Raw genomic sequence first — 25,510 nt, 5'->3', positions numbered from 1 at the left:
ATGAAATAATATTTTGTAGAGATGAGGACACTTATAGACTTATCTATTAGATAAACTTATATTGGGTATACATCTCTAGGAAGACTAATTTTAGAGGAGGACTATTCTCTATATATATCTAGTTTGAATAGCTAACGGAAAAGACACATCACCATCTCATTCATTAGATCTAGGCTTAAGGCAAACAAGGGGAATACTAAGTAATTGGCTAGACTAAATACTATCTTTAGCATGTAATTTTAGATCATAAACATAAGCATTTGCATTGAATATTTATTTATTGTTTGATTACTTTATTTTATAAATATTATTATCTCAAATATTGGTTTAGAGTGTTTAGATTTATTTTTATTGTTTTGTGTTGATAATTAGCCTTTATAATAAGTTGCTTTTGAAGAGAGATTTTAAGCATTCAGTTAAGATTTCTATTTGGAATAATCTTATTGTTAGCACTTTTCACGTTGAATTGTTAATAACGTGAGCATGTTTTTCTCATTCTGTTGTCATTGTAAAACGCTATTTAAGCCTAAGTTTATTCAATGAGAAGTCATGCAATTATCCAGAATTGTTGAGTTCTCTTTTACTTTATACTTCAGTTCTTAACATTTTAGTATCAGAGCCCCCACTGGGCTTGGCGAAAACAAAGCAGCAGACTTTGAAGTCCTTACAGCAACAAGACAAATGACAAGCGAAGGGAATTTTGTGCAGCCATCTATCCCTCGCTTTAATGGTCACTATGACCATTGGAGCATGTTGATGGAAAATTTTCTATGATCAAAGGAGTTATGGGGATTGGTAGAAACTGGTTATGAGGAACCAGCAGATGGTACAATGCACATAGAAGCACAACGAAAGAAGCTAGAGGAATCACAGCTGAAAGACATGAAAGTAAAAAACTTTCTTTTTCAAGCCATAGATCAAACAATACTAGAAACCATTCTGGAGAAAAATACTTCCAAACAGATTTAGGAGTTCATGAAGAGAAAGTTTGAAAGAAGTGCTAGAGTTAAGAGATCACATCTTCAAGCTCTCCGTAAAGAGTTTGAAACTCTAGAGATGAAAATCGGAGAAGGTGTCTCTGAGTATTTTTCAAGAGTCTTGACAGTGGCCAACAAGATGAGGACATATGGTGAGCAGATGCAAGATGTCATAATTGTTGAAAAAAATCTCAGATCTCTAGACGAGATTTAATTATGTTGTTTGTGCAATTGAGGAGTCCAAAGACATCAATCAACTTTCCATAGATGAGTTACAGAGTTCTTTAATTCTTCACGAGCAAAAATTCCAGCGATATGCAGGAACAGAACAAGCACTCCAAGTTAGTCATGATGACAACAAGTGCAAGGGGAAGGGGTCGAGGTTCAAACAGAGGTAGAGGAAGAGGGAGGCGCCAGTCCTACAATAAAGCAACGATAGAATGCTTTAAATGTTATAAACTTGGGCATTTTCAATATGAATGTCCAAGCTGGGATAAAGAAGCTAATTATGCTGAACAAGAAGAAGAAGGAGAAGAGAGGTTGCTCATGTCATATATGAAGATGAAAGATGATCAAAGGAAAAACATTTGGTTTCTAGATTCTGGATGCAACAATCACATGTGTGGTGACAAGAATGAGTTTGAACACTTTGATGAGACATTTAGGCAGAAGGTGACTCTGAAAAACAACACAAAGTTGGATGTATTAGGTAAAGGCAATGTGAGATTGAAAGTAAGTGGTTTTTCATATACTGTCTATGAAGTATTTTTTGTGCCTGAGCTGAAGAACAATCTGTTAAGCATTGGTCAACTACAAGAAAAAGGGTTGGCAATTCTTATTCAAGGTGGAACACTCAAACTCTATCATCCAGACAAAGGGCTTATAATTTAGACTGTGATAGCAAAGAATCAGATGTTTGTGCTGTGGGCAGAACCATTGCCCTAAAACTCAACTGGTCTCTACACTTCAACGTGTGATTTAACAACTTTATGGCACTGTCGTTATGGACATTTGAGCTACAAGGGGTTAAGGACTTTCCAATATAAAAACATGGTGCATGGACTACCTCCATTCGAAACTCCAACAGCGGTGTGTGCAAATTGTATGATTGGAAAACAACATAGAAATCCAATCCCAAAGTCGAGCAATTGGAGAGCCACAGAAAAACTTCAACTTGTTCATGGCGATATTTGCGGACCAATCTCTCCTAATAGTAAGAAGAGGTATTTTTTATGTTTTATTGATGATCTTACTAGAAAGGCGTGGGTTTATTTTCTAGTAGAGAAATCTGAAGCATTAACCATGTTTAAACAATTTAAAAGTTATATAGAAAAGGAAATAGGAGGATATATCAAATGTCTGAGAACAGATAGGGGGGAGAATTCACATCACATGAGTTTAATGAGTTTTGCATAGAGCATGGAATCAAAAGGCAATTGACAGCATCTTACACTCCGCAACAAAACGAAGTAGCAAAACGAAAGAATCATACCATGATGAACATGGTTTGATGTATGCTCTTGGAGAAAGAAATGCCGAAGACTTTCTGGCCGAGGCAATGAACTGGACAATCCATGTTCTAAATCGAAGTCCTACTCTCGCTGTGAAGAATCAAACACCTGAGGAAGCATGGAGTGGGAGTAGACCCTCAATCGATTATTTCAAAATTTTCGGCTGTTTGGCACATGTGCATGTTCATGACGTGAAAAGAAAAAAATTAGATTCAAAGAGTCTTGCTTGTGTGCTATTGGGCATAAGTGAGGAGTCTAAAGCATACAGACTATATGATCCAGTTGCAAAGAAGATCATAATCAGCAGAGATGTGGTCTTTGAGGAAGTTAAATCTTGGAGCTAGGATAAAAGTTATGAAGAACACATATTAGTTGATCTAGAATGGGACAATAATGATGCTGTGAATAGAGACGCACTAAATGGAGAGGAAGAAGCAAGCACTGAGTCTATTAGCAGTCCTCAAAATACTGAAGAACCATTTAGTCCTACTGAAAGAAGAACTAGAAAGCCTCCAACATGGATGCGTGATTATATTACTGAGGAAGGAATTTCAGAAGATTCAGAAGACGAAGATGCAATTGTCAATTCAGTTCTCTTTGCTTCAGCAAATCCAACTCATTTTAAAGAAGCAGTTAAACATGATAAATAGAGACAAGCAATGGACATGGAGATACAAGCTATTGAGAAGAACAACACATGGGAACTCATTGATCTTCCTGAAGGTGCAAAGACAATTGGATTGAAATGGGTTTATAAGACTAAACTCAAGAAGAATGGAGAAGTTGACAAATTGAAAGCCCGATTAGTAGTAAAAGGATATGTGCAGCAACAAGGGATAGATTACACAGAAGTATTTGCACCAGTTGCAAGAATGGACACGATGAGAATGATTGTAGCACTTGCAGTACAAAAAAGATGGACACTCTATCAGCTTGACGTCAAATCTGCATTCTTACATGGAGAACTTAAGGAAGAAGTGTATGTGGAACAACCAAAAGGTTATGAACTGAAAGATAATCCTTAAAAAGTTTATAAATTGAAGAAAGCACTATATGGACTGAAACAAGCTCCACGAGTTTGGTTCAATTGCATTGAAGCTCATTTCACAAACGAAGGGTTTGAGAAGTGTCATAATGAATATACTTTGTTCATTAAAAGAAGCAACGGAGGTAAAACTCTCATTGTTAGTTTGTATGTTGATGACTTAATATTTACTGGCAATGGTGAATTGATGTTTAGTGATTTTAAAAGTTCCATGTTGAGGGAATTCGATATGACTGATTTAGGAAGAATGAGGTTTTTCTTGGGTATAGAAGTCTTACAAAGGTCTGATGGTATTTATATTTGTCAAAGAAAATATGCCTTAGAAGTCTTGAAGAGATTTCAAATGGAAAATAGCAAATCAGTTCATAATCCTATTGTTCCAAGCTGTAAGCTTTTTAAAGATGAAAGTGGGGTTCATGTGGATGCAACTTTGTTTAAGCAAATGGTAGGATGACTTATGTACTTAACCACTATGAGACCAGATTTGATATTTGTAGTAAGTCTAATTAGCAGGTACATGGCCAATCCAACTGAATTGCATTTGATGGTAGCAAAGAGAATACTAAGGTACTTGAAAGGCACAATAGGATTTGGAGTTTTCTATAAGCATAGAGGATACAAAAGTCCGGTTGGATATACTGATAGTGACTATGCAGGCGATGTTGAAGATAGAAAAAGTACATCAGGATATGTTTTTATGTTGGGTGCAGGAGCTGTTGCATGGTCTTCACGGAAACAACCTATAGTCACACTCTCAACAACGGAAGTAGAATTTGTGGCTGCAGCAGCATGTGCAAGTCAAGCTATCTGGATGAAAAGAATATTTGAAAAACTGAGTCAAGAGGAAAGTAAGTGCACAACAATTTATTGTGATAACAGTTCCAAAATAAAACTGTCAAAAAATCCTGTGTTACATGGCCGGAGTAAGCACATTGATGTACGCTTTCATTTCCTTCCAGATCTTACAAAAGATGGCATAGTTGAATTAGTTCACTGTGGGACTCAAAATCAGCTGGTTGATTTGATGACAAAACCCCTCACGGTGGTTGTTTTTCAGAAGTTTCGAAGTCAGCTAGGAGTTTGTTGTGTTCCTGAGTTAAACTAGTTGTCCTTGGTAACTAGTTTAAGGGGGGATATGAAGAGAAATTTTAGGCATTCAGTTAACATTTCTATTTGGAATAATCTTATTGTTAGCACTTTTTACGTTGAATTGTTAATAATGTGAGCATGTTTTTCTCATTGTTTTTCTCATTTTGTTGTTACAAAAAGGCTATTTAAGCCTAAGTTTATTCAATAAGAAGTCATACAATTATCCAGAATTGTTGAGTTCTCTTTTACTTTATACTTCAGTTCTTAACAGTTTTATAGTTCATTGAAAAGTCGACCTCAAGGTGAATTTACCGCTTCACTATAAGAACAGTTCATGCACTTTCGAGACTAACTTAGACACATCAATAGAGGATAATTGAGTTAATACTAATTTTACTCCATCGAATATAATTATTTTATACAATTAACCTCTCAAATTATTAAAAATTTATTAAGTTTAAATTAAAATTCAAAAATAATTTATGCAATCTTAAAATAGTGTTAGTTTATAACCATAACATATATAAAAGTACAAAAGAGAGGGACATACAAATTTACCCCATAAGATCGTTTATATTATTTTAATGAGAGGGACCAATTTAGTCTTTTATTTAATTAATTATTAATTATATTAAATAAGTGTTTTATCTAAATCAAACTAGGTTAAGTTGGATTAAAAATTTAAAAATAAAAATTGTTATTTAGTGTAATATTGCGAGACTTAGTTTTAGTATAGTATTATAGATTGGCTAGGAAACATATTAGAGTTTGGGTTAATGCAAATAGTTAAATCAATTATTTAGTATCTATGGTACATAACCCAACTAAATAATGAGTTAGGACTCTGTTTGAACTTCCTAATCTTGAAACCCTCTTCAAAGGAATGAGATTCTGAATTCCAATCTTTTTAAATCCTACTTTAAAAAAGAAACAATAAAACAAAAAGAGTAATTTTAGAAAAAGTAGTGAAAATTAAATCGAAATCTAAAGGAAAAGAAAGAAAGGCAGTCCCTATAATATTAAATCAATTCAATATTTTTATTTTCAGTAAATCAAATTTAGTAATTTTAAATTTAAAAATAAAAATTTAATAAGTTAAATATATCTAATCATATTCATACCCAAATTCTAACACCATAATTGATATATTTATCTTCATATATAATATAAAATCTAAAAAGTTGTTATTAATTTTTCATTTTAGTTTTTTCATATTAGTCTATTATTGTAATTAATTAATATAATTAGTAACATTTGATAAAAAAAAATAAAATCTAAATAAATTTTAAATCTTACTTTTTTTATTAGAAATTATTCACATGTAAAGATACTTTGATATTAAAATTCTAAAAAATTTAAATATCATTAGATAATTAATTGAATTAATAAAATAAGATATAAACTTTGTAATATAAATATCAACTGCTAATGAAATTATAACTCAAATACATATATTTATAAGTGAATATTTTTTAATATCAACATCTTATAGAAGTACATAATTAGTCTATGCTAATATTTTTAATTGATTAATTTAATAATGAATTAATTATAACGATTCAGAATTGAAAAAAATCAAAATTGAGAAGGATTGAATTATTACAAATTATTACGATTTCTTAATCTAAAAAGATTTAATTGTTCTTCGACACATATTTATTACTTCAAAGCACAAATTATATAAAAGTGTAAATTAAACAATGTTTAATAAAAAATAATATAAAATTAATAACAAAAATTGTCTTATGATAACTATCCATAATTTTAAGAAATTAATATGTAAAAACTAAAGAGTTTAATAATTATTATTCACGTAGTTTCACGTGATTAAGAAATTAATATAATCTAAATATATAACAGAATAATCAAATCAAATAATATAATATTTGAACTCGGGTCAACTCATTTAACTCCAACTCAAATGTCGCTCAAAGGCGAGTATATCATGGACTGATTTTTACATTCTCACCGTATCTATTAATCACTTCTGCAATAACCAATCTAACTGCTAATAATTTTTCCTAATCAAATACACTTGCTGCCAGTATTCCATAAACCCACAAAGCTAAACCCACATTTTCTCCCTTTCTATTTCAATCTCAGATAAATTTTGATCCCAAATCTCCATATGTACCTTCTTGAATGACCCAGAATTTGCATTAAGAAATATGGATCCTCCATTGGTAATTGAGACATCTTCCTCTGCAGCAAGCTTATCTTCCTACAGTTTAACAGAGATCTGGCCAGTTCCAGTCATTAATGGGGAGATGGGCAACAGTGGGTAGGGACTCGGAATGGGGAATTTGCACAGAGATGGGTCAGTTGAAGCATCAACTATGACAGGACAGACTGTTAAAAATGAGCGCAAGAGGAGAGTTTTGAGCTCTGAGGAAGATGGTCTGTGCATGGTTTTAGAACTCCCATTCTTCTCCTTTTCCTTTTCTTTTTTCTTTCTCCCCTTTCAAAAAGTTGGTGATTCTTCACATTCTAGAAGACAGTTTGCAGTGCCATTATTGTAGGATAATGAACAATCATTTGATGCTTAGCCCTCAAGCAGCAAGAGACTTGAGCATCACAACCTGAAACAGTTGCATACGCAGGCTGGTGGGAATTCTGAAAGGACATGATCAAGCAGCAAGTTTTCGTCTATTATTTGCTGGAGATTTGTTTTTCCCTTCTCCATCCGATTCACAGATATGCGTCCTCAGTACATACCTCATCAAGATGTATTCTCAATCATTTGTAGAAGATGCGACTATTTGTTATTTTTTAGGATTTCATTACCTTTTCTCTATTCTGCAATCACTTCTTTGGAATTTGAAATCCCTTGATCTTTCAAATGATTATGAAAGTATATATGGATAACCCTCTGAAGGTTTTGGTTAAAACAATACTTTCTTTTCGTTTTTTTCTTTTTTTTTTTGCTCAGAATCTGAATAATTGTAAATCATAGGGCAAGAAGCGTAGCTGCGCATAGAGTAATTATTTATTCGTATTTCTTGGTTTCTTGGTTTGGACAAAAGAATAGGGCAAGAAAGAACAAAGAGAGCAACTTTGTGACAACGTAAATGTAAAACTTCTGTGCATAGTTGTCAATACAGCAGGTAAGTTCAATGATTTTCCTTCTGAATGGCATCCTGATCTTTGAACAGAACTTGTGCCACTCATCAGGCATATGGTTTTAGAAACCTGACCCTAACCCTAGCCTGACAAAACTCTATGCAAGTTCCTATTAGGGAGGAAGTACTCGTTTTTAAACAATGCATGTTGAGTTAAATGTAAATCTGGCTCTTTATTGAGGATCTGGTCGATACATCAGAATGAAAGCTTCCAAAAAAACTTAATGCAAGTTCCAATCAGGATAGGAATTTCCCTTTCCTGAGAAAAAAAATGATGCATGTGAGTTGTACGAAAAGCTGGCTCTTGGTTGATCCCAAAAGAATGTCAAACTAAAAGGTAATACTAATTTCTTGTAATCGTATAATTGCAAAGAAACTTGGGATTGCCGAATTCTAAGCAAAATAATTTTATCTCAAAAGAATGTCATACAACAAAGTCTAAAGAATTTATTGAAGTATCAAAAGAGGAGAACAAACAAGTTCCAGCAACTTCAATACAAAGAGAACACATATCTTATAGTTAATATTACATACAGCACTGATTTTCCAATGAGAATTGATCAAGCAGTCTCATCCAAAATACTTGAAAACTAATAAGAACACAACATATCAATTAGCACCTTAGCTATTTTATTAAATAATAAATCATTGATATATGATAACTCAAAGTATAGATTTTTCTCACCTGAAATCTTCGTTCTCTTGTGTGAAAATAGCACAGATGCTACCATAAGTTGCAATTTTAAGCCAGAAAATAACTAAACATGTATCTGAATCATCGACCAAAGATTTTTATTGATAAAAATAGCTTCCTGATTTGTAAGAGAGTTCAACAGAATACAGATTCCTAAATATATGATATAATTTTGGAAACAATGATAATGAATATATATAAACTTGAAGAGCACTACCTTGAAGAATATTATTGTATACAATATTCTACAACTACAGCCATACCAAGTTGACTTCAGAGAGCGAGTCTTTTCAAGATGAAGCAGTAAGCCTTGATCATGGACTCTAAAGATATGCAATTCTCATTACAGGTTTCATCTAAAGGTTGCAGAAGAAGATAAGAAAACTTGTATCAAAATGATGATTTTTTTTAAAAGAATAATAACAGCAGCAAACTTCATATATCTAATAATTATAGGAAACAGTAGCTTTGTCTTACCTCCTTCCTGTTATTCTTTGGCCATGCATGTGCATTTCCTTTGATGTTCCGTGAGTTCCTGAGATATTCCAACAAGTGAAAACTTTGCCTATAGTTAATTCACTAAATCAGTTTCAAATATAGCATTCCCTTACTTTCATCACATTTAATTTTCTGCTTTGACAGAAAAAAAAAAAACAAGTACAAAGTATTATCTTCTAATTGCTAAGAGACAAATTCAAAAAGGTTTTAAGATTGAACATTAAATCGCCTCATCAACCTTAGAAAAAAAATGAAGATTCTGAAACAAGCTCAGCATAGGAAATACCTGAATTTGCCTTTGGAGAAACTTAACATACCCCACTGCCTCATCTAACATATCTGCAGTGTTTGTCTGCTGCAAGTAACAAACAAGATATTCCCAAATCATACTACTAATAAATAGCTTCATGAAATGATTCAGGTTCAGATAAAACAAGAATAGATGAAAGATCGGGAATTTAATCAAACCCCTAAGATTTAAGATGGACATTAACACTGCTGTATCAGTTATTCAAGAACCAAAACCAGTATGTCTTGAGCCAAATATGTGTGCAATAAGTGGTCGTGATTTTGTAATAAGATCAAGAATGCTTATTTTCAGGTTATTATTATTGCCACTTTTGAGGTTGCTCCTTTGTTAACAGAAGAAGAAATTGTCTCCCTACAGAGAGAGAGAGAGAGAAGGAAGGTTCATACAATAGACAACCTTCCTTGACCTGTGCCAAAAAAAAGCCTCATGCACTAGGCTGCCCCTTTTAAATGTGATACAAAACCATGCAATGTAGTTCTCATTTTGTGTTTCATGATTGTAATGCTGTTGGTAATACAGACTACTCATAAAACTAAAACATTTAGACATTTGACTGTTAATATTCGGGTGATGAACCTAATTAAGTCGAGTTTAGAGCACTTCTTCGCACTAATGCTAGTCTTTCCTCAAAGCACAACCTCCCAACGAACACGTGCCACATTAAAATTTTCACAAGGCAAAGGAATGGAGAAGCTAGTAAAGAATACAAAACAGGAATGACAAATTTAAAGTACCAGGCAACTAAAACAAGTAGGAAGACACCAATGAGAACGTCCTGAGCAATAATCTTAAACTATTGATTCATGATTTGGTGTCATTAAGAGTTATAGTACTACAGATAGGGGGATTAGCATAAGATGTTACAGAGTTGAGGATATTGATGAATGACCAATATTTCATGAAAGGTTTTGAGAAGGTAAGCAGTTCTCCTATTTTTGCTCCTAGTTTTAGTCTAGGGCATGAAGAGTTTTATGTTACAATATCCTTAGCTTTTAAAAGAAGTTGGCAATGATATCCTTCTGTGTTAAACGGACATGTTGAAGGTGTTCTGTCAATAGACATAATGCCATTCACAACACAAGTGGCGTCTCCTTTTTCTTAAACATTTTGTCCTAATATGAACTATCATTAATCAATTTATTTTGGTTGACCTGAGTAGCATTTGTTCAGGAAAATTTCTTCCAAGTAGCATAAATGGAGCTTAAACTAGAGCAGCAAGCATTATTTAGGTAGAACTTTTAGAATCCTCAAAGCCAACTAGGTTACACTTACACCTACCTTCCATAGGAACATCGCGTCTACATGTGGGTAAATCTTGGTATTTGATGGTTAAAGTCAAAGGGCGTAGATATGCCACTGACCTAGATCATGATAACACTGAATTTAATGCTCATTGGTGAGTTGCTACTCCACCACATAACTTTTTATCGTCGCGTAGAATTTCTAGACAAATAAGCAACGATAGTGACATAGTGCAATATTAAAATTACAACTAAGACTCCCAATATCAATGCGAGTACAATACAATAAAAATCCAATAAGTTTACATATTATCATTAATGTACTTCAAACCTTGTAGAAAATGTAAGATATTTTTCTCTTATCTCTTTCTTTCTCGCTCTCTCATCCACACATACCACTCAAATTAGAGCTCAAATTATTGAGAGATGTGCAACAGTTTATATGTTCTTTGTTAATGGAATCTAATCTAAGAAATAGATAAAACTAGTTACAAGTTCATACCTTACCTTCATAAGAATCCTCATCAACTTGTTCACATGACTTAGTTCAAAACTGTGCAAACAGTTATTCCCAACATAATGATTACGTGGAAAATTACTTGCATGAAATTTATTTTGTTGCTCACTCCTATCAGAAGAAGTCATTGTCACGTTGGGATTGAGAGAGTTTGTACCTTGCATAAAACAAATTGATTTGAAATGATTGCTAAAATCCAAATGTCTTATAGAACTAAAATTATGTATAGAAAGAAGAACAACTTGATCAATTTGGGAAGGGTCAATATATCCTTTACTGCAATCGTACAGACGAATGAAAAAGGAGATGGAAAAGCTATACTTATCGTAAGATCATTTGAATAGGTGGAAAGGATAGATCTTAGATCTCTACTGTTGAATGAAATTTGTGCTAAGCGATAGTCAGCATTTGTACAAAACCGTATGTTTGTCAGTTACTTAAATTACCAAATATTTTATTAAGAAATTATTGATTTTTCCAGAATTCAAAATCTCTATTTTCCTATAATAATTCGTTGCTACTTTTATACATTTCTTTTTGAAGTTTACTCTACACTCCTATGATAAAATGGTTGAAAATCAAAACTAATACACATAATAGAATTGATGAACATCCATGATTCTTTATAACTGTAGTTAAGAGAGGAGATTGACATATTATTCTCAGGAACTGCTGGAATTCAACAAAAAGCAGAAAAACTAACACGCGCGATGTCTTTTTTTATCCCCCGACCCCATTAAAGTTATGATTCCTAGTTCCTACTACTAGGTAGGGACTTGCTCAAGGAATACAAATATACAATAATTAATGTGAAATTTAGGTATCAGAAAAGAACGTGCATATCCTGTGCACATCATTTACTGCTCAATTGATAACATTACTATTCTACCATTATGTTTTAACATTTCCAACAGATTTATTTTATTTTTTACTATATACAAGCTCATTTTCAATCTACTAAAGAAAATGATAAAAAGAAACCGAAAAAAAAAAGAAGCTATCTCTCTATTCTAATGTCATTGCATCAATACAATACCTTCATTCTCAGGTGATTCCTAAACTTACTTTCTTAAAATTTCTCTAGAGATGTTCATCCTTTATCCTAGGGCCTAGACAAGAAAGGAACATAAAGCACTTTTGCTTCAAATATAATTTCCCTTGTTATTACACATTTAACCATCGGTTCAAAATGCAACCTTCAAGTCTCCCTCGTACGCATCCCTCACCATCATGGAAATGTTTTCCTTTAAGAAAGTTTTCTAGGAAAACAACTCATTTTCTATTTTTTGGTTGCACATCAAATTTCGTAAGGAAATTGTTTTTTTGGTGTTTGGCATGTTCTGACAATTACTACTTTCTTTAAAAAGGAGATTACTAAAATATTTAAACTCATTTATATTTTCAATTTATAATTATATAAAAGAAAATTACACTAAAATAGCAAGTCCAAAATCTCTTTTAGCAATTGTTCAATGACTGGCACAATTTGATGATTGTTAGTACTTAGTATTTTATAAATTATTCAACATACATTTAGTTAGCTTTTATATAAGTTCTTTAACTTCATAACTCATCCGAAAATGACTTCCCTTTTCATAACTCAGAAGGGGAATTTTCTTTGGAAATGGCTTACTTGTCCCATCACCCAGGAAAATGTTTTCTGTTGACCAGGTTTTTTGAATGCAGCAAAGATAGGATCAAAAGAAAATGGAGCTTTAGAATGTAATAAAGCGAAATATAACCATTACTCAAGCTTAACTATAATAAAGAATTGATGATTGAATAAAAGAAGCACCACGTCATAACCAAATAACAAAACACGTAGAGCATATATGGTTTCAAAATACATTATTTTACCACTCAAAAGTTCTTGTGCAATATTCAAGAATACCTTATCATTTTGGGAGAATTAAAAATGTTATCATATTTGGTTTAATTCAATTATGAATGCAAGCACACTCAAACACATCTTGTTTTGAACAACAAAACTTTGGGAAGTTTGTCAACCTCTTCCTGGGAGAATCTATAGGGAAGTGAGCAAAATCTCTCCTTTTTTTGCTAAATTTATCCCTAGGTAGCTTTTATAAAAGATTATCAATTGTAAAAAAACTTTAATCTTCATTTCTTGCTCCTTTAATGAAGCATACGTTCTTGGAAAATTTTAAAGGAGAAAGAATGGTCAATCCTAACAAAAGCATCAAATTTGCTTCATGATTGTTTGCATACCATGTTCTTCAAGGAAAATAAAATATGACAAGTTTAATAGTCATGAAAATTAAGGTTTAATTTTAATTATTTTATCTAGTTAATCTTAAGATTGTCATTTTTACATTATAAAAAAGAAAAAGAAAAACAGTCATGAGCTTGCTATATGTACTTCAATAAGAATTAATCATTAGGACTTGGCAGAGTTTTAGTCAAGTGCAAGTATGTAGGATATGGACTTGGTTGACATGAAGAATATCTAATTAAAATTTCCACAACCATTCAACTAAAGTGAACTGATTAAAACACAAACTAAGTTCTAGTAACATTTCAATTTTCTGCAAATTGAAGTGAGTTAGTGCAGTGAAATTCAGCATTAAGTTTAATGACTCTGAATTAAGGAGCAGTTGAGAGGACAGATTGGCAAAATCTCCTAATAGCATGTTGGAACATTCTTTTGACTTCAATGTTTAGCACTGTGACATTAATATATATTTGTTTATTAGTATTTTTCCTTCTCCTTTTATTGGCATATAAAACAAGTTCCTTGAAAATAATATCAATTTAGAAGAGAGAACTGTGTCTATTAGTATCGCCGTCTCCTAAGTATCTGAGAATCATGTTAATTAAGGTCACATATTTTGAGAATGTATTAGAGTTTTTTCAGTTTATTTTGGTCTGACAGCTTAACCACAGTACACACATACTTCTACAACATTGATTTTCACCCTAAACACTAGGCATGGATAACTTGCACTAGCAGTTGATAAATTAACTTGCGCTGGTATTAACTTTACTGAGACAAAGTTAACTAGTTATTCTTTCTTCATCAAACTTTAAATTTGCAATTACCTTAATTCAGGTGATAACTCTACCAAAAATTTGACATGTACCTGAGAAAGGAGTGACATGTTGAACAATGGATACCACAAAGGGTAGAACAAATTGTGTCTATACTTTTATTTAAAAAAAAAAAAAGAATCTTTCAGGTAAAGCCACATCAATTTTGGGAGAGTTATCACTGCAATTAAGCTATTTGCAACAGAATTAAATTCGATGAGCAATTACGAGTAGAATTATTGTGAAGTTCAACAACCATTGGTGAAATTTACATTAGTAGGCATGAATTACTAGAAAGTGGATTCCAGATAGCAGTACAACAGTCTAGTATGAAAACTTTATACCATGGTTCTGAATTCTCACATAAAATGATATATAAAACAAATCACAAGAATTTAAACATGAATAGTGAAATTGCTGTACTCACATGAGTTCTAGAAGTAAAATCTGCAATATGCAACCTTTTGATAACACATATCTCTACTAGTTATCTGACTCACCCTACAAGGATGCTAATTGAATTCCTAAAAGATCCTCAAAGACCTAATAATAAAGGCAGTAATGCTTTTGTTTTCTTATTGAAAATTTCTCAATAAAGAAGAACTCTTATCACAAGTAATCTTTAACTTAATAATTAATAGAATTTACAATGATGGTTATGTTACCTTATCCATGTTTGGAACAAGTTCCTGAAGCTTCCTTATTCGGTCACTGATTCGAGTTCTTCGAACCTAAGATAAAAGAAAAGTTTATTGGGACAGTTTAGCTATAATATTCATAAAGTTGGAAACATAGCAAACAAAACAATCCAGCTTACCCTCTCTGCAATACTCCGAGGATGTGTAGCACAGCCTCGCTTCGCACGAACTCTACATGGTACTGAATCCTCTAAAAGCTTCTCCATTTCCATTTCTATCAAACTAGACATCCCATCACCACCACCAGGAACCTGACTACTTTGCTCTCCTTTCTATGAAACCAGAAATTCAAATGACCACAAATTGCAAACCAATGAAAAAAAATCAGTTAAAACCCTAAAACTTTACAAATCCTCTATCTAATTAAATTGAACCGTGATGTATGTAAGCAAGAGTAATACAATTTTTCCAAAAATCCTATATAAGATAGTACACTGCAAGAAGCAGGCTAACAAAACACACTTAACAAGAAATTGTAAATTGCACATACCAAGAGAGGAGGGTACTTATTAGCAGAAGAGTGCTGCAACTGAACATCTCTAGTCCTTTTACCAGAAGGAGAAACATCCATATTGGGTGAAATATATTCATAATTTGGAGGAATTCCAAAGTTAGCAAAATACCCATCATTTCCAATCCCTGAATTCACTAAAAAATCAGCTGGAGAACTATGTTGCCTTTGAAAACCACCACCACCACCCGGTTCAAACAAATTACTGCCACCACCCGGTTCAACAACAGAAGAACTAGAAGGCCCAAAGGGTAAAGAATTTCTAGTAGTGTTTGATGCTAATAATTGAGTCAGAGTTTGGGTTGGCTTTAATGGGTCCTCTTCTTCTTCTTCTTCCTCAAGAAGTGCTTCTAACCAAGTTGGTGGTGCAGACCTGAAACGAGCCAACCCAACTCGATTCTCTCCACCACCTCCACCACCACCACCACCAGAGGAAGGTGTTGGTTGCATCTGCTTCACTTAATGGAATTAGTTTCAGGAGATTTTGTTGTTGCTTTTAATGGAGAAACAGAAACCAAAAACAAAACCTTTTCTTTTTCTTTTTCGCTTCTTTCTTTATTACTTTACTTCTCTTTGGTAAGAGTAACAAAAGAACTAGACACTTCCCTTTTGTTCCTTTTCTTTTTTGTTCATGTTACTGTAATAATAACTGCTATTCCTGTGTGCATACATCTATTTTGATAATTCAATATCAGCCGTCAGATGTTAATGAAAACGATCCTAACTGAATGATTGATATTAGTTAACGGTGATGAAATGGGGATAAGGTACACATCATGAGAGAAGATAACGGTGCTTTAAAGTTTGTAATGGCCCGGGTACAGATTAAAGGGACGAAACGTCATCGTTTTCTGGATTTGATTACTGTATACTTGACGGTTAAAAACTTAAAGAGTCGGTTGCCCGTGTGCGGGGGCGTGCAGTACACGAACCAATAAAGAAAGGGATGGGTGGGTGGTAACGGAGAGTAACGAAGCCCGTGGGAAAGAGAGAGTGGAAAAGGAGTGTCTATTTTGGGGGGCTGTTGTACCCTCTAAAATTGGGTTGCTTTTTCTGGCAAATTTAAGGTGAGGTGACCCCCGATGCATCTCCACAAATGCATATCGGGGGAAGTGGACTTTTCTTCAAATATAAAAATTAATCTTAATTTTAATTTAACCCACTTTTAATCATTTTTAATAAAAAAAAGAAATTTATTTTACGAATGGGGTTCCATGTCAGCATCAAACATGTGTACAATTCAATACAGCAAACACATATTGAGACAATTAAATTCATTCATTTAATATTTAATATTTTAATTCTATATTTAAATATATATTCACAATTATCTCAAAGTATAATATTTATTAAGTTGAATTAATACAATTTTATTAATTATCTATAATTAGAAAACAGTTAATATAAATTTTATATCGCATAAAATTATATCACGTATGTTATTATAATAATTAATTTTATTTATAAAAAATAATATAGATTAAATAAATTTAACAATTTTCTCTTAGAATATGGATTTTTTTGGTTGTAGAACTTTAACCTTGGGATGTTCCATATAAGTGCAAATCATCATTCTCCTTGCTACGTTTGGGTTTTTCCATCATTACCATATGAATCATTTAAATAAAAGTAAATAAAACAGATAAAGGTGACATGGATTAATTTCTTTAAAACCGAAGGATGATGTTATTTATACTTATAATATATAGAATTGATAAATCACATTAAGTGTTACCATTTATATATCCTATTAAATAAAAGGGCAGATGTTAATAAAAATTAAAAGTGATGGGTGATGGTTTATTTATTTTTATCTCTATATTTTTATCCATATGATGTGACACCGTTGAATAGATTGTTTTTATTTAATTTAATATATATATATTCTTTTTACCCATAAAGTTTTAGATAATTTTTTGAAAAAATATTACCGGTATTTTTAAAGTTTTTATATCTTTATCTCAACCCCTATATTGTTAATTAATTTTTATTTATATCCTCTTAATTATTATATTTAAGGTCTCATCAAATTTTTTATTTATATCCCTAAATTCTAAATTCTATATCGATTGTTAATCTAGAGTGTATCGAATAAAATCTAATAAGTGCCAAATTACTTTCCCAAAAATTTTAACACAGCAGTCCTGGATTTACAACTTTATTTTTAAAGTAAATCAGTGGCCACACTATCTCATCAAGCTAAGGTACTTGTAGGGATGGTAAAATTGCTCAAGCAGTGGAAGTGTTTGATGAGATAATAATGGTCAGCCTGAAATCTGCAATCAGCAATCTTGAGCTCACTTAAACCTCTAATTTTTCTGAAATCAGGTAAAGAAAATATTGTTTTCTACCTCTTATAATTAAAAGTCAAAAGTCTTTTATCTATACGAATACGAAGATGAGACGGTGATGGTCTTTTTGAGTTTAACTAAGTTTTCGAATTTAAATCTTAAATATATAGATATATTAAAACTATTGAAATTTTAGATAATGTTTTACGAACCAAACCGCCAACGTATTCAACAAGTATATCATAAGTGCTATCACACCTCGGATGCCAATTGAGATAAGTAGCAATATTTCCACCAACAAAATTGAGATAGTAATTCTGCAGATATCTGAAAGTATACCCTTCTGTATTATGTTGTAAGACAAGTTTTGACCTTCATCTTTGCTATGTTTATAATGTTTATATCAATTACAGACCCAACAGATAGAATGTAAGTTTAAGTTTTCTGATAACTGACTAAAGATAATTTTGTTAAAGCCAACTTTTATAACTTTTATTTTCTTCAAAAGCAGGATACGATATCCTGATCAAGAAGGAAAGCAAGACACATGTGGTCCCTGATCTCAATTTGGCTTACAGAACAGTGAAGTGCCATCAGAAAGGTGAAGGGTACAATTCTTGGGAGCTAAGCAGCAGTTGCAACTGGGATTAAGCTTCTCATCTCCTGAAGATTGGCAAGTCATGTACTCTACGTCCAAGCAATAAAGAGGGCAAGCTTTCCCTGAAGTGGCCTGTAGTGAAATAGCACCTGAAATAGGTAGATGCAAATTGAGGACAACTAATGTTTATAAATAACAAGAGAACATGGAAAAAGAAACAGAAACAGGAAATTAGCTGCGAGTCAATCAGATTTCAAGCGGAAAGAACAAAATTTGGATAAAGAATCAAGCATGTTTTAAAAACATAATTTCATGAAAGAGCTGAAAAGAGAGAAGGATCATAAAAACATACCATATAGGAGGAGAAGAGCAAGAGCAACTTTGTAAGTAGCCATGGTTTGCCACTAATAAAATGGGGGGTTAACTTGCAGATCTCTGAGAGCACTCATATATAAGATGTTGAAGAGAAGTTTGACATTCCAATTTGCTCCATTTTTAATCTTTTATGTCAATTACAAGACCAAGTGCTGCAACGACAATTGACTAAAAATAATGCTGTCAAATTCAACTTCAAAGTGTCCAACTTTGGGTGGAGCTAAATTTCTTTGAATTTTGTAAAACTCACCCATCACATATATATACAGGGAACCAATATAATATCATATGATTCTTGAATAGCATCCATGAATAAAGTCAACTGCAGTAAGCAGCAAATTCTTACCTTCAAATCCTGACAAGGATGGATAATTAATTCTTCTCCTGTATTCCATTTATTTTGATAAGAAGATTGCATATTTTGCATCATGGGGAATAATCATTATTAATAATTAAATGGGTAGAATCTTTGTCCCTTTGTTTGGAAAGGGGGAAAGGTAGGGAAAGAAAAGGAAAGTGGAAGAAATAAAGATGGAGGATTCATGTTTTTCTTCTTTGGGAAAGTGAGGATAAAGAGAAGAATAAAAAAATATGAATAGAAGAAAATTTCTTCTGGTCCATCATTTTTATTCCCCATCTTTCTTTCCTCATCATTTCTTTTTCCATTGAACAGAAAATCTCTCAACTGAAAGCACCATCTAGGCCTCCAAATCCTTCTTTTACTTAATTTCTTTTCTATATCTTTACTGGTTTTCTTTATTTACTTTAATGGTTATTCCAAGCAAATTGAGATATTTTGTGGGTGATTTGAAAGTTGAGTTCGGAGTTCTCTGTAAGCCCTTAGAGCCACTTACTTATAATTCAATTAGACTCTTAAGTGTGTGTGTATATGTATATATATATATGTTATTAGATGTGTTTGCCACAACTATTTGTGCCTTGGCAAAACAACCCATTTCATAGCACATTTGACTGCGGAAATGGGTTGTTTGCCACCGTCGATATGTTTGTCTAAGGTCTTTGTATCACATAATTGGATGGAATTCTTTTTCTCTAATTCTTTTCTACTTTTGGCTACTAATTTTAAATTTTATTTTGATGAATTTTTATCTATATATATATATATATATATATATATATATATATATATATATATATATATATATGTATATATTAACAAATAAAACAATAATATATAAATATATATATATAAATGTTTTATATATAATATTGAATGATTGAGATATATTTAATTATTTAAAATATTAACTAAAACTAAAAATTTGATAACAGTGATGCAGATGAAATTTCTACTATTAGAGCAAATAAATAAAGTTATTACACTCCGTAAAAAATGAAAGCCTTGATAAACCATAAAAAAAATTAAATTAAAAAAAATTGGTGAGCCAATTTTCAGAATAGGATTGATCTTGATAAAGAATTGCATCGATTGGGCCATGGAAATAACAAGAAATGGACAAAATGATTAAAAGGGCAAAAAAGGAAAAGAAGAAGGGGTTTCTTCTCGTTTGTGCTGCAGCAACGCGCTCTCTTTATGTTTTCTCAAAATTTCTAAGGGTATTCTCGTCATTCCAGCACAATTCAAATCACACCAATAACTAACGGTCTAATTTTTAGGAGCCAGCAGCACCAGCAGCCCAACACGACCTCACATGACAATGTACGTCGGCGTTTTGCTCATGTTTATATTTGGGTTATTTTCTGTTGCGATCTTTGCTAAACAACCAGAGGGCCAAAAGACAGTGCATTGAAAATGGAGGATTTGGGTCTCCAAGACACAATCAAGAGCCATATGCATTAGTGTTCTTTCTTCTACCTATTATATTCTTCTAATTTTTGTTGGCGTTGGGATTGAAGAATCTTTATTGCTTGCGATAGTCCAATGGATTCAGAAGAAATATCTCTCAAGATTTCCAGAGATCATTGGGCATTTCTGGTAAATGAATTTCTAGGGTTTTGATATGGTCATTTTATATGTTTTCTATGAGTAATTGATTGTGGTGTTATCAGTATCGATTTGGAAATTTAGGGTTTGATTCTTGAAAGATTCTGCTTAACTTGAGCTGCATTTGATTGCTAGATAACGTTAGGAAGGGAAAGAAATCGATTGATGTCTATTCTTGTCATTGTTATTATTATTATTATTATTATTATTATTATTTTTCATCTGATGCTATTATTGTCTAGTTACTGTCCATGCATTCCTAAATCATGGCTCTTTCATCCTTTATCTTTGATTTTCTTGCATTCTGTTATCTGGCTATTGATTATTGATAATTATAGGATGAAATTGAAGCACCAATGTGGGTGGATCTTACACTTGAAGCAAACTCCAATTACACAGACGTGTAAGTGTCTTACGTAATGGGTTGTGATTTGTGAAGGATTATACTTTTTTAAAGTTTAATAATCGTTTACTCAATGCATATCTTTATTGGCTATGTTGCAGAGATGATGGGTGGTTTCACACTAGCCATTTGTATGCATTCTTTCTCCAATAACTTTTCCTATTTATTTTGGAGTTCTGCTATTAATCTAAGGCTTAATAGGGACAGTGCTTGTTAGGTAATGCTCAATTGATGTGATATTCAGGTTTCACCAGTGTTCTTCTCTCCAGTTAAAAGCTGCATTTGCTTATTCTGGTGAAGGCAGTGCGTCCTCAGACATTATTGATCTGAAGAGGACATCTTCCCCGGAGCTTCCTTCCTCAGTCTCAAGATCAAGGGGAAAGCACTATGCAAGCAAAAAGTGGGGTGGGAAGTGTCCTGATTTCTCATTGAATAAGAAGCATCCAGTCAAAGCTTTAAGTGGGAAGTCTACTACAGAGAGTACAGGATTTTGTGGGGAAATGAAACCTAAACTAAGCTTTATAAATTCCAAAGCAAACTCAAGGTTGAAAACTAGTCTGGTTGTTGAGAGAGATTTAACGAGAAATACTAAAGAAAATCATCATTGTGCTACATATACTGATGGAAATTCTGAAGGTAGTTTGGGCTCTATGGTGGACAAGGCAAGTGAAAGCAATGCGAGTACCATAACTTGTGAGAATGATCAGAAATTACAGAAAAGAAACCTGGAGATATCAAGTCGGGCATTTGGTCATTCCAGTGGCCTTGTGTCAGCCATGAGAAGTAGTCTTAGGAAAAGTTGTGCCACAAGGCAAGCATCAAGGGTGGATGTTAGGAATAATAATAGTAACAATAGAAGGCAATTGAGAAACAGCAATTCTGCATCAGGAAAATCTAGTGTAGGTTCATCTTCAAACTCTGGTTATGACGTTCAGTGGCCTACATTTGCATTGACACAGCAGAGTGAACAGACTCCAAATAGCAGAAATGAAGCAAGGATGATTAGAGTAATGAAAGACAAGGTGAAAGCTTCTTATGCCTCCAAGGCTTCTTTTGTTCAAGGTAAAGGCGGAACCAGTAATTCTAGAAGGGAAGGGACAAGTAATGCCTCAAAGCCAACACAAAAGGAAGCTGCAAATTCCAAGGTGAGAAGCTGTAAATTTAGGAAAAATGCATTAGTACTTGTCCTTACTTCATTATTTGAACCCATTTCTTTGGATAATTTGCATGTAAAATGTCCTACTAACTGTTAGAACAGTAACCAACTATTAAAATGAATGACAATTAAATTTATGAAACATCATATATCACATGCTGAAATTGTTAAAAACAGGTTCAAAGTAAGACCCTGCGTGCCAAAGCTTTGCTGCCAGTTAGAATTAATGAACGTCGTTCATTAACTGGTCCTGCAAAGGCTAAAGTGAAGGTTGCAATGGGCAGGCCTAGCAGGATGGTTGGTGCTGGAAGTGAGAATTCAACAGGAAACCAGAAATGCAGTAATGGAGACATTGCTTCTGGAGTCATGGTTAGGGGTCAGAAAGCAGCAAAACAATATCTGTCACAAAAGGATGATAGAACAGGACGTCTAAAGGTATGAGTTTCAGTTGTAAATTTTGAGACTTCAAAATCTGCTTTTGTCTACTCTTTGCTAAAACTACATAATCTTGGACTAAAATATTGTTGGTCAAAATATGTCTTGTTATTCCTAATTTTGGTGCTGTATACCAGGTAAGAATATCTAAAATGCACAACTTTTTTTTTTTATTATGAAAAATTTAGTCGGGATTTCCTGTTACAAGAAAAGTTATGATTTATGCCTTCATTTTTTACCATAACATTGCCTTGTACTTTGTAAAACAGTACCGTGCATGATGACATCAGTTTCATATTAGAAAATTAGTCGGGATTTCCTGTTATTAAAATTTTTTTGATTCTACTCTTTACCTTATATCTTGTGAAAATAAAGAACTACAAATAGAATGAAACATCTCTTCTTAAATTTTCCATTATTGTGCTATTTTTGTGACAGCTGCACTGAAATTTTCTTTTTTCTCATGAACTTCTTTTGAGCAGGGAAAGATCAGCAGCCCAAGTAGGGGTAAACATTCAACAAATACAACTCAGAGGGTCTACCTTAGATGAGTAAAGCATTGCAGCACAATATTTCTGTACATAGATTCTTAACCTACTCTAACTACAGAGGAAACAAGGAATTTAGTCCAAATGCCTTCTGCTACTGAAACTGACTTCTCATATTACAGGGGTAAATTTTGGCATTACTGCCCCTTTCACTGGCCGGGTTAGCTTCCATTTGTGAAAGCTCTCTACTTGCTTTTGTATCTTTCTATTTGACCCTATATGCACTCCTGGATACTCTTCCTTATATTTTAAAAAATCTTTAACTAATAAGATGCTACTGTATTCAGTGGAATGAAATTAGAGCTCTTATATAAGAATTGGAACTCCAACAGTTCCAGTCTTGCTTAACTCGGTAGTTGACCTCATTGCATGTTTATGCATCATAATATTGCATCAATAAATTTCAACTGTACTCTAGTATTAGAATGAGTACCAACTACCAAGTGAAGCTCTATAACATAAACAATTTGAAAATGAAGATTATGTATTATTTGTGTATAATGATAACATGGCAGGTTACTGGCGCAAAGGCCTTCAGAATCATCAACTTTAATTGCTTTTGAGGGGGAGTTTTGGTTAAGACAGGACAGGATAGGATTTTTTCTTGTCAGAAATATTGTTAGTATATGTTAGTGAACACCACATTTAACTATTTACATTCTGTGTATATAGGACCGATCCTTAAGGGACGGTAATAGGACCAACTCTGAATCCTACTCCTACATAACATTTTAAGAAAATTCCTTAAAAGTGGTAGAATTTGAACTGAGGAGAAATGCAGTTTAACATTGATAGACAAGTTTTTCTTGTCCTTCCAAAATGTGATGGACAAGTTTTATCCCACTTCTAGGACAAATCTTATTGTGTATTTTTATCAGAATACCCTTAACTGCTTATATTTCAAGTTTTTCACTTAAAATCAATAATAAAAAAAAAAAAAGGCTTTATTTTTTTTATAAAAAATACATTAATGTTATTTTATGAATAACTATAAATGTATAAAAATCTTAAAAATATTAAAATTTTAAAAATAAAATTAGTTTGAAACTAATATTTTATCTATCATTTTAGGTATACAAATTTTTATTTTTATTTAATTTTTTGTGCCATTTTTTTTTCTATTTTATACCAAACACTAGACGGCACAGTTATTTCTCTTGTCCTGTTTTGTCCATCTCTGCGTGCCAAACACAGCTAAACATACCATAAACTGGACTATGCACCCACAAGGGATATGGCCTAAGCCATATCTTTTTGTTGTCTTTTCTTTCTTCTTCTTCTTCTTTTGTGGATTACGAATTCTGGAATTGTTTCCATGGTTAAGTTATCATTTACGAAATTCTGAACCACAACCTCGTACTTGGTAGCAGCTCAAATAACTAGGTTGGGAAATGGATTTTTAAAGATATTTCTTCAATAGCGTCAAGGTTCATATTTAACTTACTCTCATATTTAATTAGTTTTTCTGTTTAACTTTGAGGTTTGTGTTGCGGTAACAGATTTAGATTTTGTCCAAATTAGCTATGATCTTACGTACATTTCGCAACAGAAGAGAGTCCGTACGTTTACGCCTGGCGGATATTACTACCACCGATTGTTCATTCCCTATTAGTTGACTGATAGGATAAACAGTTATATTTGGAGTAGAGGAATGGCATCAAACAACAAAGAGCCAAGAGGGTTCCGACTAAACCTCTTTAATAGCTATGTAAGAAGATGATCGAAGAGGAGAAAAGGAACAAACACAGTTGAATGTAAAGCTTGAACTGCAAATAGAGTGATTAAAGTAAATGCTGTTTTTAAAATGTTAAAGGACACATAAATGAAGGATTAATGATATTTAAATATAAAAAAGTATATTTATATGAATAGTATTTTTAAAGACAATAACATAATTACTTTAAGAAAAAAGAAAAACAAAAAGAGTAAACTTTTAGGTAAATTTTTATTCAATATTGATATTAATTAGCATATGGATTGTACTAACCAATAACTTATTCTATATTCCTCCTTTATATTTCGTTTGTGTTAAAGGAAAATCAAGATCACAAAAACATAGTGTAAGTGTAACGAACAAAAAATAGATATACTTAACTAGGCCCCGCCACGGTTTAAACCAACGGTTCTAGAATTGTCAATTTATGGTTCGGTAATTTTTAGTTACAGTCGGGTTTAGTTCACTATTTTTATTTTAATCGGTTTCAATCAATTTAAAATAAATTAAAATAAATTTTTAAAAGAATTGTGTTGAAACTAGAATCACACTTCCCTAAATTAGGATAGACGATTATGGTTCTAGATGTGGAAAAACTGACTAGCAGTCTTCTCTAGTTTCAGACCGGTTCGAATTCAACTCGAAATATGATAAATAAACTTTCAGATTTGTACCAACCTATGCTTCTGTTACTTATAAAGGTTTAATATTGTGAACTACAGATATAATTTAATAGAGATTTATGTATTAATTTTTTTATTTAATATTT

The 25,510-nt window shown here is 32.5% G+C and overlaps 4 protein-coding genes and 1 pseudogene across 17 annotated transcripts; 3 read left to right on the top strand and 2 right to left on the bottom strand.

Moving 5' to 3' along the window:
* Positions 1 to 975: 975 nt before the first annotated feature.
* Positions 976 to 1,868, top strand: LOC112535292 (annotated as a pseudogene).
* Positions 1,869 to 4,050: 2,182 nt separating this feature from the next.
* Positions 4,051 to 4,638, top strand: LOC125369242 (secreted RxLR effector protein 161-like). The gene has a single exon (XM_048371249.1). The coding sequence runs from the start codon at positions 4,051 to 4,053 to the stop codon at positions 4,636 to 4,638; it is 588 nt and encodes a 195-aa protein (XP_048227206.1).
* Positions 4,639 to 8,508: 3,870 nt separating this feature from the next.
* LOC8283254 (transcription factor bHLH80) lies at positions 8,509 to 15,862 on the bottom strand. Of its 14 annotated transcripts, XR_007214817.1 has the most exons (8): positions 15,235 to 15,861; positions 14,864 to 15,016; positions 14,712 to 14,777; positions 14,059 to 14,099; positions 10,992 to 11,158; positions 9,220 to 9,288; positions 8,913 to 8,970; positions 8,509 to 8,791 (listed from the first exon to the last, which is right to left on the bottom strand). XR_007214817.1 is itself a non-coding variant. In XM_048371046.1 (6 exons), the coding sequence occupies exons 1-5, from the start codon at positions 15,703 to 15,705 to the stop codon at positions 8,923 to 8,925; spliced, it is 834 nt and encodes a 277-aa protein (XP_048227003.1). In that variant the 5' UTR covers positions 15,706 to 15,862; the 3' UTR covers positions 8,509 to 8,791; positions 8,913 to 8,922. The 14 variants fall into 14 exon arrangements, 4 of the variants coding, with proteins under 4 accessions (XP_048227003.1, XP_048227002.1, XP_015576438.1 ...); XR_007214826.1 differs by lacking the exon at positions 10,992 to 11,158 and having other exon boundaries at positions 8,913 to 9,000; XR_007214824.1 differs by lacking the exon at positions 10,992 to 11,158 and having other exon boundaries at positions 15,235 to 15,860.
* A 1,987-nt stretch (positions 15,863 to 17,849) lies between these two features.
* Positions 17,850 to 18,735, bottom strand: LOC8283255 (proteinase inhibitor type-2). Its single transcript, XM_002521782.4, has 2 exons — positions 18,497 to 18,735; positions 17,850 to 18,293 (listed from the first exon to the last, which is right to left on the bottom strand). Exons 1-2 carry the CDS (start codon positions 18,537 to 18,539, stop codon positions 18,109 to 18,111), a joined length of 228 nt encoding a protein of 75 aa, XP_002521828.1. The 5' UTR covers positions 18,540 to 18,735; the 3' UTR covers positions 17,850 to 18,108.
* A 1,400-nt stretch (positions 18,736 to 20,135) lies between these two features.
* Positions 20,136 to 23,319, top strand: LOC8283256. The gene is made up of 6 exons (XM_048370582.1): positions 20,136 to 20,476; positions 20,824 to 20,888; positions 20,990 to 21,019; positions 21,133 to 22,033; positions 22,222 to 22,479; positions 22,962 to 23,319. Exons 1-6 carry the CDS (start codon positions 20,423 to 20,425, stop codon positions 23,028 to 23,030), a joined length of 1,377 nt encoding a protein of 458 aa, XP_048226539.1. The 5' UTR covers positions 20,136 to 20,422; the 3' UTR covers positions 23,031 to 23,319.
* The last annotated feature ends 2,191 nt before the right edge of the window (positions 23,320 to 25,510 follow it).

This window comes from Ricinus communis, chromosome 2 (genome assembly GCF_019578655.1).
Source record: "Ricinus communis isolate WT05 ecotype wild-type chromosome 2, ASM1957865v1, whole genome shotgun sequence".
NCBI classification, from domain to species: Eukaryota; Viridiplantae; Streptophyta; class Magnoliopsida; order Malpighiales; family Euphorbiaceae; genus Ricinus; species Ricinus communis.
This window is presented reverse-complemented; position numbering and strand designations above follow the sequence as displayed.